The sequence below is a fragment of the Papaver somniferum genome, chromosome 11 (assembly GCF_003573695.1).
Source record: "Papaver somniferum cultivar HN1 chromosome 11, ASM357369v1, whole genome shotgun sequence".
Taxonomy (NCBI): Eukaryota; Viridiplantae; Streptophyta; class Magnoliopsida; order Ranunculales; family Papaveraceae; genus Papaver; species Papaver somniferum.
In genome coordinates, this window is record NC_039368.1 from 133,063,540 (window position 1) to 133,079,880 (window position 16,341).

Sequence of the window (16,341 nt, forward strand, 5' to 3'; positions counted from 1 at the left end):
GAATTACAAAGCTAGGTTTACGTCATGGGACAATTGCAATGAAAGCTTTAAATTCACTTGTAAGAAAATCAAGGCTCTCGAGCAAATTTGATACTCATTTGCATATTTTGGAGTTAGAATGTACATTTGTGACCAGGGAGGTCATTATCAACACTCCAACGGAGTTTAAAGATAGGCAGTCATTTCATTTTTAGATGATTTTAGCTGGCTATCTCACGGCCATGAACATTCATAGATTCCCAAAGGGATAAAGATGAATATAGTAATGCTTCTGATTCTGTAGAGTCATGTAACATCATCTAATAGGGCGCACTAGTAATATGTAGTCATTTACTTTGTGTGTTAATCATATCCATTTTATGTCTTTGTGGCCACAAACAAAATGAACGAAAATATAAGGCCATGATGTTTTTATTAATACGCTGTGATTTTTATTACTCAATTGTGCAAAATACTTCAAAATCCAGTGAGGTACAGTATGATTATAATTTTTGGGATAGTGGAGCAAACTAAAACTACATTAGAGTAAATTATTACATGTTTCATCAAATCTAAGTTTTTTTTTTCTCTTTGAAGCAGGGATCCAGGATTGTAGATGTTATTCAATTTTGTTTAATGACGAAACATTATGGTGAAAAATTGAGTTATAAATCATTAAATCTTGTTCTTGTAATATTTTTGTAAACTTTAATACTTTTTAGCATATAGATTCGATAAACAAGAAAACTGAAGTTCAACTCTAAATCTTATACAAATAATCTCACAATTTAATTAATTTATTTATTACAAATTTAAAAGATCAAAATTATATCAAAATTTATTTATCTCAGCAAGAACACTTCTTGTTTGAACAATTCTTTCTTTGAGCCGGTCTCGATGTTGAACAGTGATAATGAGATTAGTTCTCTTTTCTTCAGTTAATTCTTCCTCACTACCTTCATAAGAAGAAAGCATTGTATCACAGGATTGTGATAATGTAGGTCTCATTTCACGGGCACAAATAATTCTCTCGACCAGGCTTTATCTCAAGGTTGATTCTGAGCCTATAATACTGACTGAAATCGTAGTGTAAAGCCCAATAATAAATAAGTAAGCCAACTCTAAGAATATTTGTCTTGTATAGTTTCTGAATTTCGTTTCTCCTTGTTTCATTGTCAAGAAAAAAAAAATACACAACTCATGGCATATCAATATTTTACGTGATTTGCCAGAATTTAAATATAGTCGACGAATATTCATCCAGTGAAGTTGTAAAATGGCTAAACATTGAAACTTACTACTGAAGCTCGAAATTTGTCACCATAATATTTAAACAATAATGAACATATGATACTCACAGGTGTACCCAGATTGACATTATAATTGGGTTGTGGATACTCCCGCATATACTCCATTCCAATAGGCATATGTTGTGCTTCAAAATCAGGGCCGCATACTCGAGCTGTCAGATTTTTTTGTTGGAAATGGGAAGAGATGATGATCAATGGGCACCAACTCTTCTGTGTATGTGCTTCTCCGTTACGGTGCTGGTTTGCGTACATAAGCATTGTTATCCTGCGTACCATACAAATCCCTGTTTCCTTCATGTACAATTACACCTGAGTACTTACCAACTGACCTCTCCTTCCAACACAGCTTATACTCATGATCGGGTACTTCAACATAATTCAAGGAATTAAGTTGATTGTTGTCGTACAAATATGCATTGTTGATTTCTATTGTTGAATCAGGAGGATTGCACGGTATTACTGTCATACCAAGAAGTTGTTTGATACACCATTCGCCCAGGTACAAGGCGTTGCGACCAAGTGGATCGTAAAAGACCCTCCGTTTTACAGACATTTATCTAGCATCTACGACCTCTGGGTTAGTCTTCCATTCCCTATCCTCCTATGGCGACCAAACTACGTACATAATCGAATGGGAAGTTATCAATCTGGTAACGCACAAGAGTCACTGAATGGGTACCTGTATCACTTTGTGCGCCTTTTTTCAAGTCTCTTTGGTCTCCATCATGTAACCTACCCGCTGGCTACATATCCATATTTTTATTCTCCGCCTTTGTGTAAGGAAATAGACATCGGAAATATGCCCAAAACTAAGGCTGCAACAATATTAGTTATTATTAACAACTAATTGAATTAAACGGTCACCAATTAAAAACAAGTAAGGAAAGTAAGATTAAAAGTGGGTATGAATTCTTACCATCAATGGAGAAAAGAACTGCAAGTCAGGCTTATTGCACGTTACTCCAGTGTTCAAGCCCCATAGCATACTACCGTACAAAGCCGAACCCCAATCATAATGCCTCAACACATTTAAATCCCTCATTATACTAAGTCATCTAATCTCAACAACATTGTTCTTGTTTGGGAAAATGACATTTCCAAAACACCAAATCAAAAACCATCTTGCAATTTTCTCATGTTCAAGAACATTGTTTTCTACCCCGAGTCTATGGTCAAGAAACACTTTAATCAAACTCTTCTTGATCCCCTTGCATCTATCTACAACTTCAACTCTCTTGTCCACTAAGTTTTCTTGCCTAACTTCTTCTATTCCAAAAATCACCATAGTTTCATCTCCTCTCCTTCTTCTTGTTGTAGCTTTTGCGTTAAGATATGGGACCAAACAATCTATGGTTTGGGGAGAAATCTCATGCAGTTGGTCCATCTTAATTTCATCCAATAATATGCGATTTCCTCGGCCAATTGGAATTCCGTTAATTTGAATGAAGTCTAATGGGGTAAACCCTAATTTCAAAACTAGGGAAGTGAAATGTATTGGTGGTATGACACCACCTTTCAAATATACCAGTAGTTAGGCAGTTGTCTTGTAGTTTCAGATATTTTATTTTGAAAATTGAACCAAACCCACACTCGTCTACAAGTTGTTTAGCATGTGGCTACTAACTGCGATATACATTTCATGAAGTTGGCTTACACTACTTCGATGTTTCAGAGCTTTCTGCCTCTCTTCTGTCGAGCTTGGGATTTTCAATTTATGATCACTATGTTCTCTAGAAGAAACCGGAATTCTATCATTCATAATTTGTTGAAAAGCATCGGAGTACATCTACAACACACATGTACACAAAATCATCACAAAACAAGCCATTTTATACAAAAATTCTACAATGCAACTCTCTTATACAAAATAATCTATCAAACTAGAACAAAATAATCAATCAATCTCAAATTATCCATCCAAATACAATATCTCTGCTAACAATCTTCCCTAAACATAATACATATTCATTTAATCATCCATCAATCAAAAATTATCAATAACAATACCATATCCATATCAACAATCATTCATAAACAATAAACACTTTGATTCAATCAATATACCATAAATTCAATCAACAAGGTATCAAACGATCAAACAACATACAAGGACACATTATAATGAACCTAACATCTCCATTTTAATCTTAATCAAACTCAAATTCAATTTAAACCCTAAAATTTTAAACACTCATCTTGGACGATTTTGTTGATGAAACAAGAAATTGAAAAACGTAAATGATTCACCGTATAGTAAGGTCCAAACCCATTGAATCTTAGCTCCTGAATCGCACCAGAGGATCTTCAAATCGAAAGGGGGTATGGAGAGGAGAAAAATAGAGAAGAAGAAGGAAGAAGAAGAAGTGAGGAGCGCGACCCTGCTTCTGATGATAAAACGACTGTTGATACGGCTACTCAGTAGCCGTGTGGTGTAGGGAAGGGACAGCGAGCGCCCATAGCAAATCAAACAAAGACACAATCTCAACCCTTCCTTTCTGTGGAGAAAAGACACGTGCCGCCTTAAAAGACCCAGCGCGTGCCCACCACCCTTTTTATCCCGATTAGAATCATCTCACTCTTCTTTCTCTGTCAAATCAAAATCTCAGAAAAGGGGAAATTCCCGATCAAATTTTTCTAGGGTTTACAAAAATGGCACCATCTAAACATGCAGTTTTCAGTATCTACAAATCTCTTTCCGGTGGAGCTTCTGCTGCTGGCGGAGTGTAATTCCTTTTGAATTTAGTTCTTTTTGGGGATTTTTTTGATCTTGATTTTACCCGTTTATGATTCATTTTAGACGATTTTGTTGAATCCAAATTTGTTTTAATAGGGTTTATTTTGAGTTGAAATTGAAATTTGTGTGGATTTATGTCAGATGCAGGTCTCGTAGTGTTGTTGCTCCATTAGAGCGTTTGGAAACTTCGCTTCAGGTAATTCAATATCTCTTACGATTTTTACTTTTTTTGTATGTTTAGGTTGTTTAGTGTTTTTTAATGGGAAAAGGATATTAACCATAGCTTCTGTTATTGGCGAAAATGAGATGAGTGGTTTGGATGAATTTTGGATTAGGTGTGTTAAGGAGAGCATTTGGTATTTCATTCTTACAATTATTTCTAGTTCCTAAGATCATTTTGGTAGTGGTAATGGGGAAAGGATAGTAACTATCGTTTCTGGTATTGCGAAAATCCGATTGGTGCTTTTGAAATTTGGATTAGGTGTGTTCAGGAGAGTTGTATGTATGTTACCTTCCTTAGGGCATGAATTCTTAGGAAACTGAAAATTAGAGAACAGCATATGAACCACCAAAGTGGTTTCTTTGTTACCTTTTGGTTTTGCATCATGAACATGAGCTACTTCGATAAGATAAGGAATCTGTACTGCTTGTTTGTTTTGCTTATCTTTTATGGTTTAGTGCAAATTTTACCTTGTGTATCTTATTAGGTTTATGTTGAATTCATTAATGTGAATTTTCAATCTAGGATTTGCGTTTTTAACTGTTGAAAGGATACTAGGATAGTAACTATAAGTTCTCGTATCACGAAAATGCGAATTTGGATTATGCGTGTTAAGAAGAGCTGAAGAGCACTTGGATTGAGTTTATAAGTGTTATAGGGTACCTTCCTTAAGGCTTAAGTTGTGATGCTGAAATGTAGAGAACAAACTATGAACCACCAGAAGTCATGAACCAGGGTTTTCTTTGTTAAATTTAGGTTTCACATTACGAACATGAGCTGCTTTGATAACATAATGAATTGGTACTGGTTTGTTTGTTTTGCTTATCTTTTATGGTTTATTGCAATTTTTACCTTAGGTTTCTTATTTGGTTTATGGTGAAATTCACTAATGGAAATTTCAATCTAGGATTGCTTGTAACTGTTGAAAGGATAGTAACTATTGGTTCTCGTATAGTGAAAACGAATTTGGATTGGGCGTGTTGAAGAGAGTATTTGGATTGAGTTTATGAGTGTTATTCATTACCTTTCTTGGGGTATGAATTCTTCTAACTTAAGTTGTGATACTGAAATGTAGAGAACAACTTATGAACCACCAGAACTCATGGACCAAGGTTTTCTTGTTAAATTTAGGTTTAGCATTACGAACATGAGTTGCTTTTATAACATAAAGAATTGGTACTGGTTTGTTTATTTTGCTCATTTTTTATGGCTTATTGCAATTTTGATCTTAGGTACCTTATTTGGTTTATGTTGAATTCACTAATGGAAATTTCAATCTAGGATTGCGTGTTACTGTTGAAAGGATAGTAACTACAGGTTCTCGTATCGCGAAAATGCGAATTTGAATTAGGTGTGTTAAAGAGAGAACTTGGATTGAGTTTATGAGTGTTATATGTTACCTTCCTTGGGGTATGAATTCATCTTGCTTAAGTTCTGATTCTGAAAATTAGAGAACAACTTTTGAACCACCATGAATCATGGTTTCTTTGTTACATTTAGGTTTTGCATCATGAACATGAGACTTTGTTAACATAGAGAATTCTTATTGGTTTTGCTTATCTTTTATGGTTTTATTGCAAAGTTTACTATAGGTACGTTATCTGATTTATGTTTAATCCATTGTTATGAAATGTCAATCTGGGATTACTTGTAACAGATGAAAATATACTACAGATGAAACAGGAATCCTATTTAAGTTTTGCATATGTTCAGAAGCTTTAAAATTGTTATCAAGATGGGTTTTCGTTTTAGAAGGAAAACAGTTACCTTTATGTATTAAGAAGTTGGGTTACTATGAAATTGCGTATAAATAACAGTGGCTTTTTAATCTGTATTTAATAATCTAAAAGCCTTTGTTGATGCACTTATTTTTTTGACGAAATACACAAGAAATGTTGTTTGCTGGAATATAATGTTATGTGGGTTTCTTGGGTTCAGGGTTCCAACGGTGCACGTACTGTCCCGAACTCTGCAGTCAAATTCTTCAGCAACGATCAAGCATCAAGGTAGGTCCCTTTCTATGTTTACAAGGCAACGGTTAACTGAATGTCTGAAGGGGTTGGCTAAAGTAATGCTTTTATATGTTTCCCTCTTCTTCTGTAGCCTTGAATACCTTTCGGAATTTTTAAATCTGTAATAGTATATCCATTTCCTCACAATTTCTCAAAATTTTCAACAGGGACAACAACTCTGAGCCAAGTGTTAACATGAGGCTTGATGCCATTCGCCCAAGGATGCAGATGGCAGGATGGAGCAATGCTTCTTCAACTACCTATAGTGAGGAGAGCAGCAAAGTTCCAGTTGAATATTCAGTCATGGTTGATGCATTCCGTAAAAGAGTACAAAATGAGCGTTTTGGAGCATTACCTAGAGGCTTAGTTCCTAACTCTGCGAAGGTCAGTATTCTCTAACTTCCCATCAACTTTATAGGTGTTAGTCATGGGTTCTTACGACCAACTACTGCATCAAAAATTAGATTTATTTCCTACAAGAGAAGGATGATTGAATAGGTAAAAAGCCTGAAAATTTTACCAAATAAGGTCTTATTTGGTAACTAGTTCACTGGAGTTCAGAGTACCGATTTTTAGGTTCCACATGATTCAGTGTCTTACAACTAATATGAGATTATTTATTCATATCTTTATATAGGTGGTTCCATCCAGGGCAATTTTCGGGCGACATTTACATTCTTCGACGCCACGCGAGGGAGAAGCGAATCTCCTACGACCCTTATCTCCTCATCTTCCTGTTTATAAGCCACAGATCTCCTCGACGGTTTCAATTTCCAACAGAATTTCTGCGTCTTTCCTAAGCGCTCTATTTCTCTCAAGTTCCTTTGTATGTCTGGAAATGAGTCAGCTTTGCCTTACCTATGGGTCGTTCAACCAATTCTTGTTCTATTCATCAAAGCTCGTCCCAATCTCGCTCGAGCTTGCTGCCTTAGCCACATCCTTTCATCTGTTTTATGGAGTTCGTGATATATTGAGGACCAATGGTGTTATCAAAGTTTGAGGAGTGTATCCGGCTATCGTAGCTTTCTTCCGTTTTTTTCCAGACCATCTTCTTTCATATAGCTCAGTTGGGGCGAGGAACATCAAAAACATGTAAGATGATACTTTTGGCTTCTCATTCTTAGTGCAGTCGGTGAATAAGGGAAGGTTTTTGTAATGCAATATGTGAATTTGCATATGATGTTTGTACGATTGAATGATAAAAAAGAGACATTTTGTCGGTCTTATTAGGTGACCTGGTTGGTGGTTACTTTTCTCGTTACGTTGGTTCACTTACTCTTTCTGCTTCTTAAGAGTCGTCGTTCTGTAAGATGTGGCTAGTGTTTGATTGTCTAGTCTAGTGTTTTCCATTGAAACTAATTTTAAACAAGTGCACTTGTTACTAAAAGAAGTGGAGATATGAGAATATGATCTTCTTTTACTGTTTGGACGCTCATGCGTCAGCTTCCAACGCACAGAGACAGCATATCCTGTCATCTCATTAGGATAAGAAAAGAGCAAAAAAGAAATTTGCTTTCTGTATCTGTCATTCCTGGGGTATAATGGGGTTCCATGCACATCCTTCTTTCAGCAACAATGCAATGGCTTTAGAATCTTAAACTATAAACAATTCAAAGTAATGGGGTTTGCAACTTTGCGCTAATGCCACTACAGTTGCCTTTTGGATTTCCTGAAAGGTAAACCGCAACTGAACATTAAACAAGCATATCTCTTCATCAATTTTCTTCTTTTGGTTTCAGTTGGGATCCATCAATCTGAACATGACTAAAGTTGGTTTAGGTCAAGAAATCTTGGAAAAACCTTTTTAACTTGCACTATCTGAAACACGGGCCAACTAGCAATCTTTTCAGCCACCAGATAACCATAGAATAGCAGAAAGTAAAGAGCAGCTTAAAAAAAACAAACATATTTTCACCATGGAAAGGGGAGACATTGAGAAAAGAGAGGTTATTACAGATTGGGATGATTCCAAATATCACCCATAAGCAGTACTGAAATAGCTTTTATCTACATTATTGCATAAGATCTGCAAGACAGTACTATTCATCGGTCCGACAAATCTCGGTGTCTTGAATTGACTAACAGCAGCGCCAAGTCCCAAATAATGGTCCAGAATCTTATGAAATGTACCTCTTTTGAGAATCCTAAGTTCAAGATCTCCAATAGCTTTAACCTTCCTAGACCCGATGTAGCCTGCATCAACAAAAGACTGGTCCAAGATGTTGCAACATTCGCCCATTACTTCGTCGTCTGCCTCACCACTTAGTTCCCAAAATATAACGTAATGGCCTGGATCTGTTGTCATATCTGCGTGACTGCTGTAGTCTATGAGTTCAAGTTTCTCTTCCATTAGACGTTGGCTTGCTGTTTCTACTGCAATTTGCAAATCTTTTTCGGTGTTCTTGTCTATGTTGATTGTCAATAGAAGGCTCCTCCTGCAAATGAATTGGAGTTCTGGGGTTGAATTGTAGAAGCCTGTAACCTTAACCACGTCCCCTAGTCTGTATCGGTATAATCCTGCAACGTACAACCAAATATGTGGATGTTAAATAGACAGATTATGAAAACGTAAATTAGTCTCGTGATGATTATACAAAGAAACTGAATTTTAGATCAAAACTTGAAATATTATTGGCAACTTGAGAAAAAAAAATAATCTGCCAACGAGATAAGGCATGAATGACGGCAAATTCAAACATTGAATCCTCATTTCACCTAATCTTTGTTTCTTTCTGTTGAAATTTCAGCTAAGCATAATTAAGAATTCTCTTCTTTAGACAAAAAAGTCGTCATCACGATCTAACACGACGGGTAAGACAATTTAGTTCGCACAATAAGGTGGTTTTCATTTCTTAAATCTTGTCTTAGTATTCAAAGATTCCTTCCAGCCATTATGTTCAAAACATCATTCGGAAAAAAAAAATCATAAGAATATGAAAATTTTGGTTATCCTATGAATTTTATGTAGTTGTCTAACACCAAAGTCCGTACGAAAGTAAAGGAAAAATATGCTTAATGTTTATGCCTTTGTTCCAGGAAGACATGACAAATTGAAAGCGAAGAACCAAAGAAAACAAATTAACCAGCTAAGACATATGATTTTCTAAATGAACAAAGTTCTTTAGCATCAACTTTACATATAAGTCAAGAAAAGCGGATTCGGATAATGTTGTCATTTTCCACAGGCCTGGGAGGTAAAATTTCTACATGTAAAAACCTATTTTTAATCCATCTCTATCAGCTAATCATTTATTCGTAATTACAATAACACCATGAACCAACAGTGGTTTCCGTCAATTAAAAAGCTAAATATTTTGTGACTGTACAACTTAAAACAGTAAAAACAGGCAATAGTGGATAAAACTGAATTAGACGAGAGATCTGAATGTTTACCTGCAAAATTGGTGACAATGATTTCGTACTCTTCGCCAACTTTAACTTCTGCTAGACCAACTGGTTCAGCCTCGTCGTAGACAAAAGTAGCGGCAGTACTGTCTAGTCCCACATTCTCCATATCGCCACTGAGTGGGATAAATTCAAAATACCCAATATCGGGAAGAACAGCAAAAGTTGCTGACTCTGGGGGCAAACTTGGATTAACATTTGCTGCAATCCATCCTTCTGAAGAACCATAATCTGCACTACAGAGAGGTAGTTTTCCAGCATAATGTCTCAGCTTCTTCAGATATGGCAACATAGACCCAGTCATGATCCCGTAGATATACTTAGCATTCGGAAATAGCTCCGGAATCAATCCATACCAGTTACTCAAATTTTTGCATGTGTCATACAACAAATCTGCCAATTCAGGATTGGGTTTCAAAATTCTTGACATAGAAGCTCGTACAGACGGATTTGTCACTCGCTCAGAAAGAACCCCGTCACGGATATCAGAACATAGATCTTCCCAAACTTCTTCAAATTTGCGGAACGCATGGACAATGCTGTGAGCGAATGTCGAAGAGACGAGTTGAACTTCATCCCTATAGATAAGTCCACATAAGAGATGACAATACAAGGATTGATGGAAATCAGGCGCAAATATGACTTCATCCGGACTACAACACTGAGATTGGAGCGCCTTCATTGTGTTCTTAAATTCGGTGCTACGGTAAATATTTGTCGTTGCGGTACTTGCTGAAAGACCTCCTTTTGTTTTGAACTGCTTGCTGCTGTAAATGAACTGCAGCGCTCTACCCTTTCCAGTTGGGAATTCTCTGCAACATAAAAGGCATTACATATTCAATTGCCAAATAATGGTCTAGACTACAATGTGCATACTGGTTGCAGTTCTTACCTGTTTCTAAAGGCGAACGAAGTTCGGTATATCTGCATTGTGTTCTTCACCAATTCATTGTTAAACGGAACAAATTTCGGCTTCCCTTGTGTAGTACCAGAACTAGAACAAAATTCACCAAAATTCAACAAACATTCCAACACACCGTAACAACATAAAAAGGCGATTGAGCAGACATTACCTTAAAGAAATAGCTGTTATCGGCTTCCCGGTAAGCACCGGACCGGCATTTCCATCAGCAATTTTCTGAATATAAGACTCCAAATCCTTGTGATTAACCAAAGGAACACAATTCTTGTAAGATTCAAGGTCTGTTCTTCCATCCAATCCGCATTGCCGTAAATACTCCGCTTCGCTATTTTCTTCTAGAATTCGACCAAGGGTTTCTCTTTGTACTCTACCAACATCTTTTGTAAGTGCATCAAATTCTTCCATCACATTGTTGTGATTGGATTCCTCCATTTCATCCAACATGATTATTGTCAACTGCAAATAAAAAGCAACAAATTAGTAAAAATCAAGCAGGGGCAAGTGCCCCCCTGACTCCACCACAGATTACTACAATCAAAAATTGAAATGCAGATTCAGTAGAAAACACCAAGAACAAGGGGCAATTGCCAAAAAAACTCAGAAAACCCCATGAAACAGAAAATTGAAATCAAACCCAGAATTCAAAATCTCATTACTTCCTAATTCAAGAAACTGAACCAGTTAAGCCTAGAGGGGCAATCGCCCCCTGGACTAAAAACTTTTGAAAAAACTCATAAACAGAATATTGAAATCAAACCCAGAATTCGGAATTCTAACAAATTTAGTAATCTGAAATCGATATTTAAAAATAAGGTAGAGAAATTACATGCGAGGTGATTGAAAGTTGTTCAGAGTGAATGCATGAATGAATAAAGGGTTCACCTTTAAAGAGGAAAAAACAGAGGAAAAAAGGAATGAAAAAAGAGGTCAACTGGACAATTGAAATCGAGGAGACCTTGAAATGAAAACCCAGGTTGGAATTCAATAAAAAAAAAAACAGAGAGAATCAGACAAAAAAAAAAAGAACAAATCATGAATTTTCTCGGGGGGGCTAATGAAGTCAACACCTTTCAGAATCACTCAAAAGACAAAAGTTCAGATTTTCAGAAATCATTTGATTCTATCCAAATCATGATTCGTCCCAATCTCAATTTCAATGAATCAAAGGAAACAACAAAAAAAACAAAACAAAAAGGAAAAAAGAAACAAAAACAGAGGAAACCGTACGGATCTGAAACTTTCTGATCGTCAGCAGCGACAAGAATCGAATCAGAATCTAACATATAGAAGAACGAAAGTGAAATCAAATATTCAGTACAGAGATTCTTCTTATTCTTGTACTCACCTGTGTTAATGGCTGATTTTAAGAGAATTTTGGATGAAGAGCTGAAAATCCTCTGTTTTATTTTTTAAAGTGAGAAGAAAATTAGAGGACTGCAATAATGATTCTCTTTAGGAAGTGAGTGAAAGAATTGGAAGTAAGTCAAGTAAGGAGTTAAGGTACATCTTTATATAGGGAGGGTCTTATCAAACAAACTTGTCATCTTTTGCAATTAGGAGGTGAATGCATTTTGGTGTTTTATGGGACTGATTCTGACTGGTGACATATGATGATAATAATAAATAATACGGTGTCCCGGTCCCATTCCCCATGGACTCGAGTATCTAATGATTTTGATTCTAATCTACTCCGGTAACATCGCTTAATGGTCGGTAACAGTCTGAGGTGGATTAATTATATCGGATAAGAATGATAATGTGCCCTCATTTAAAGGTTTTTAAAGTGCTTCCGTAATTATAAAATTATTCAAGATAAATAAAACATATTAGACTAAAGGATTCCTTACCGTAATGAGAATCGCATCACCAAAATCGCATAATTAGAATCTTGCAACAATGATAGGGTCATCGAATGGTAATAGTAGCTCCAATACTAATACCCGAATTCTAACATGAATCGATTTGAAATCAGTTAACTTTTATTTGCGATCTGATTTGGATGGCGATTTAAACCAGGTTCAATAGTAGAATCAGAAAACTCGTACATGAGATGCTTGATAAGTTTTTCGCATTGGGCTTGAGCTAAATATTAAATATGTTGTCCATCCCAACTCATAATAGGCGGTGCAAAAAAATAATCATGGTCTTAGAGCATTGCTCGGTCGAACTCACAAGTGTTGCTATCTCAAGCTTGTTGTCAAAACTATATCTTGATTTCTAGTCTACATTTAGTGAGTCTCGGATTAGGATAGAAGTGTGTAGTTGAGTTTGGATATCTTTGCGTTCTACCGTTTGAAGGAGAAGATCAACAGGAGCTCCGGAGAACTTCTTCAACAAAGGTAAGTGAAGACTGAACCACCTATATCTCAAGTTTTCACCTTTCTATCTTTGAGACATTGTCGCATAACTAAATTAGACAGTATGTGCATTACAAAATTTTTGAGTCAAGTTTATCTTGAGTATTGTTCTCGAAATATGCTAAGTTTAAGAACATTTGTTCATACTTGATGAATTTGGTTAAGAACAATTTATTGTTTATGACCTAATTATAATTCGAGGTTTAATCATTTGAAAATAGCCTGAAACAGTGATATGTGTCATTGATGTTATTCGGGAATGTTTTAAATTGATTATGAGAGAGATATAGAACTACTGTAAATCTGGATACAGGACAAATGCATACCAGTTCACATACTGGGAGAACTATTATAAGTCCGGAGCCATATTACATGTATCCGTACTGGCGTAGCTGTAGTTCGAAAGTGACTTTGTGGTACGCATACCCAACATCCATACCATAAAAAGTCTATCGACTCGTGAACCAGGAAGGCACGCGTACATAATATGCAAACCGTAAAAAATATGTTGGTTTCAAAACTGATACGCATACCATAAAAGATCTATAAGTTCCGAAACTCGTATTATACATATTAGACCTTAAGCTAAAGGGATTATGAGATTTTGGTAATTATAAAACTATTCAATATAATTAAACAAAACATATTAGACCTTAAGCTAAAGGAATCCTTACGGTAATTAGAATCTAAAATCCCATAAATAGAACCTTGTATAACTCTAACACTAATACCCGAATTCTAACATGAATCGATTTGAAATCATTTAATTATTATTTGTGATCTGATGTGGATGGCGACTTAAACCAGGTTCAGTAGCAGAATCACGGTACTCACACATGAGATGCTTGATAATTTTTTTGTACTGGGATTGAGCCTAAATATTAAACATGTTTTCCATCCGAACTTATAATAGGCGGTGCAAAAATATAATCAAGGGGTTCCGTTGCCTAGATTGAGCTAGAGGAATCTAGGTTGTAATTCTGCACCTGTCCAAGTTCAATACTGAATTGTTGTTGGGAACTTGAAATGGATGGCAATATGCTCACCCTCCCGTCATCTACAAAGTTTGTATCTTCAAATGATGGCATACTCGTCTTCAACAAGTTTTAGATCTTCAGAATGTTCATAGCTTAACTTAGAAATTTGGATCTTTCTCTGACGTGGATGGTGATGTAAACTAAGTTGATTAAATCGTTGTTGGCAATCTGTTGTGAATTTTGACAACCCTATCATATATATGGTTTAAATCCTTCAATAGTAGTCGTGTGTACACGACCAGAATTTTATTATGGGAGGCTAAAAGATTTTATGTTGGGAAGTTAGAAAAATTATGCTTCGAAACCTAACATTTAAAAAATTAGGCCTGGGGAGCAACCAAGCATCCCACACTTGTCATGGGATGGCTCCGCAACTAGACGTGATGATTATGGTATGCTTCACGCTTCGAAGCGTGTAGTCAATGATTTTGACCAAATTCAGAATCGCAAAATAGTTAAACTTCAAGAAATAATGCTTCCAAAAATTAAAACAGGATGGTGAGAATCGAAAACTTGTTCTCCCATATTAAAACTTGTTTGGGAAGAGTGTTCCATCTTTTGGATATTAAAAAAATTGTTCTGCTGAGCTGTGAATCTAGGTTCACCGATTCAAGTTCTCCCGTAAAGGAAGGTGTTACTGTTCTATGGGTACGTTTCAAGTTTCTGGTTGCGGGATTCGGGTTACAGAAGATTCTGATTACGAGATTCGGTTTACAGGATACGGGTTACGAGATATGGTTTGAAAGTCACTTAGTTGTAAGCGTTGTTTGTTTTGGATTATCTTTATAACATCGGTGTTTCCCAGTTTATTTATTAAAAAAAAAGGTGAGAATCGAAAACCTACCACCTCGTGCGTAATATGTGAATTCTCAACCATTGTTCCATAAGGTTATTACTGATAATATTTGACTATATTTTATATTTATAAATATTTACATATAAGATATCAAATTTTATATTTAATGATTCAGCGCCAACTTTGAATCGATTGACGCTTCACGATTCAACCTACGTTTCGTTTCTTAAAAATAAAAAAACGTATCACGCTTCGTTTCACACTTTAAATACGCTGGTGCTCATCATCTATATGTTTCATATCTTCAAAAATATTCAGAACTTTAATTCTTTTTCACCTCACTAAATCGTTGTTGGAAATTTAGGATCTACTGATAGTCTGACGTGGATGCTGAGTCTACTGATAGTTTTTAATGGGTAGCAAGATGTATTTCATCTTAACCTCTCGAATCAATGTTTGTTTTGCTGATTGTCATAATCCGAAGGTTACAGGGGCTTCAAAATATCATGTCTAATGTTGTTGGATTGAACATGATATCAGGGGATTTTTCTACCAATTTGAGGGTGTAGAGGTGTAAAACGTGTCGGCCCGGCATTATCCCATCCCACGAAGTCATGTGCTTAGCATGCTGCGTGCCGGGATGGGACGTGTCAGAGATTCAGACGTGCTGTGCTGTGCCAGAAAAATAAATGTGTTGCGCCGTGATGTGCTGTGCTAGCACACTTATTTTATGTTTTCCAAAGTAAATATTTTTGAGATAATTTAGTTAGTACATGTATTATTACAAAGATAAATTAGCATAATGATAATAAAATGTCATAAATTGGCTAAAACAATGATTTTTTGTGAAATATGCATCAAATGTGATGTATTGTGTATACTTTACGCATGACGTGGCGTGCTGTGTTGTGCCGCGTGATGTGCCGTGCTGATGTGCATATTTGTCTGACACAACACATCACATTAAACAAACATGTTGTGCCCGTGCTAAGCCGATCTCATGTTGTACCGTGATGTACTCGAATTTCGACATGCTGTCGTGAGCCATAAGGGTGCTGGCCAGTCCCAATTTGCACTCCATGTGTTGTTGGACCAAAAGAAAAAGAAAAAAAAGGGGAAGGATAGTGAGTGTTCGATGACTTTAATCATTTTTGCTTTACATCAATACAAAAAAGAAAAATTATTTTATGCCCTTTTGATGATTTTTATATTTTGTTTAGTTTGGTAGTTGTAATTTGGGAAACAAAAATGATTAGAAAAAATTTATGAGTCCGTCAAATGCGTGTCCATCTCCAAAAGGTTTTAGATGTGCCATGATTCAAAGGTCATTCAAACCTGCGGTACCACGTCAAATACAATGAGAACTTGCGAAGAAAACAGAAATAGGTACCGATCAAAAAAAAACAAAACAGAATTTTTGCATTGTTAGAATAGATATTGGCACTCTCGCTGGTTGCACCCTTAAAAAGCACCAACAATTTTTAAATAGTCTTGCTGCACAGACGCACACTAAATTAGATCTAATGCTCGTTGGGCTAGATAGCGTACCATGGTTGGATCTTGGAACTA

The 16,341-nt window shown here is 36.0% G+C and overlaps 2 protein-coding genes across 2 annotated transcripts; one reads left to right on the forward strand and one right to left on the reverse strand.

Moving 5' to 3' along the window:
- The first annotated feature begins 3,859 nt into the window (after positions 1–3,859).
- On the forward strand, positions 3,860–7,547 carry LOC113323167. Its single transcript, XM_026571436.1, has 5 exons — positions 3,860–4,012; positions 4,165–4,219; positions 6,182–6,249; positions 6,423–6,639; positions 6,893–7,547. The coding sequence occupies exons 1-5, from the start codon at positions 3,939–3,941 to the stop codon at positions 7,253–7,255; spliced, it is 777 nt and encodes a 258-aa protein (XP_026427221.1). The 5' UTR covers positions 3,860–3,938; the 3' UTR covers positions 7,256–7,547.
- A 598-nt stretch (positions 7,548–8,145) lies between these two features.
- On the reverse strand, positions 8,146–12,075 carry LOC113323681 (jasmonic acid-amido synthetase JAR1-like). Its single transcript, XM_026572017.1, has 5 exons — positions 11,928–12,075; positions 10,734–11,038; positions 10,553–10,654; positions 9,649–10,472; positions 8,146–8,772 (listed from the first exon to the last, which is right to left on the reverse strand). Exons 2-5 carry the CDS (start codon positions 11,024–11,026, stop codon positions 8,231–8,233), a joined length of 1,761 nt encoding a protein of 586 aa, XP_026427802.1. The 5' UTR covers positions 11,027–11,038; positions 11,928–12,075; the 3' UTR covers positions 8,146–8,230.
- Positions 12,076–16,341: the final 4,266 nt, after the last annotated feature.

Coding starts and splice junctions, on each gene's coding strand:
- LOC113323167 (XM_026571436.1), top strand. CDS start 3,939: ATGGCACCATCTAAACATGCAGTTTTCAGTATCTACAAATCTCTTTCC. Junction 4,013..4,164: donor GCTTCTGCTGCTGGCGGAGT/GTAATTCCTTTT, acceptor GATTTATGTCAG/ATGCAGGTCTCGTAGTGTTG. Junction 6,250..6,422: donor AGCAACGATCAAGCATCAAG/GTAGGTCCCTTT, acceptor AATTTTCAACAG/GGACAACAACTCTGAGCCAA.
- LOC113323681 (XM_026572017.1), bottom strand. CDS start 11,026: ATGTTGGATGAAATGGAGGAATCCAATCACAACAATGTGATGGAAGAA. Junction 10,655..10,733: donor ATAACAGCTATTTCTTTAAG/GTAATGTCTGCT, acceptor ATTTTGTTCTAG/TTCTGGTACTACACAAGGGA. Junction 10,473..10,552: donor TCGTTCGCCTTTAGAAACAG/GTAAGAACTGCA, acceptor TTTATGTTGCAG/AGAATTCCCAACTGGAAAGG.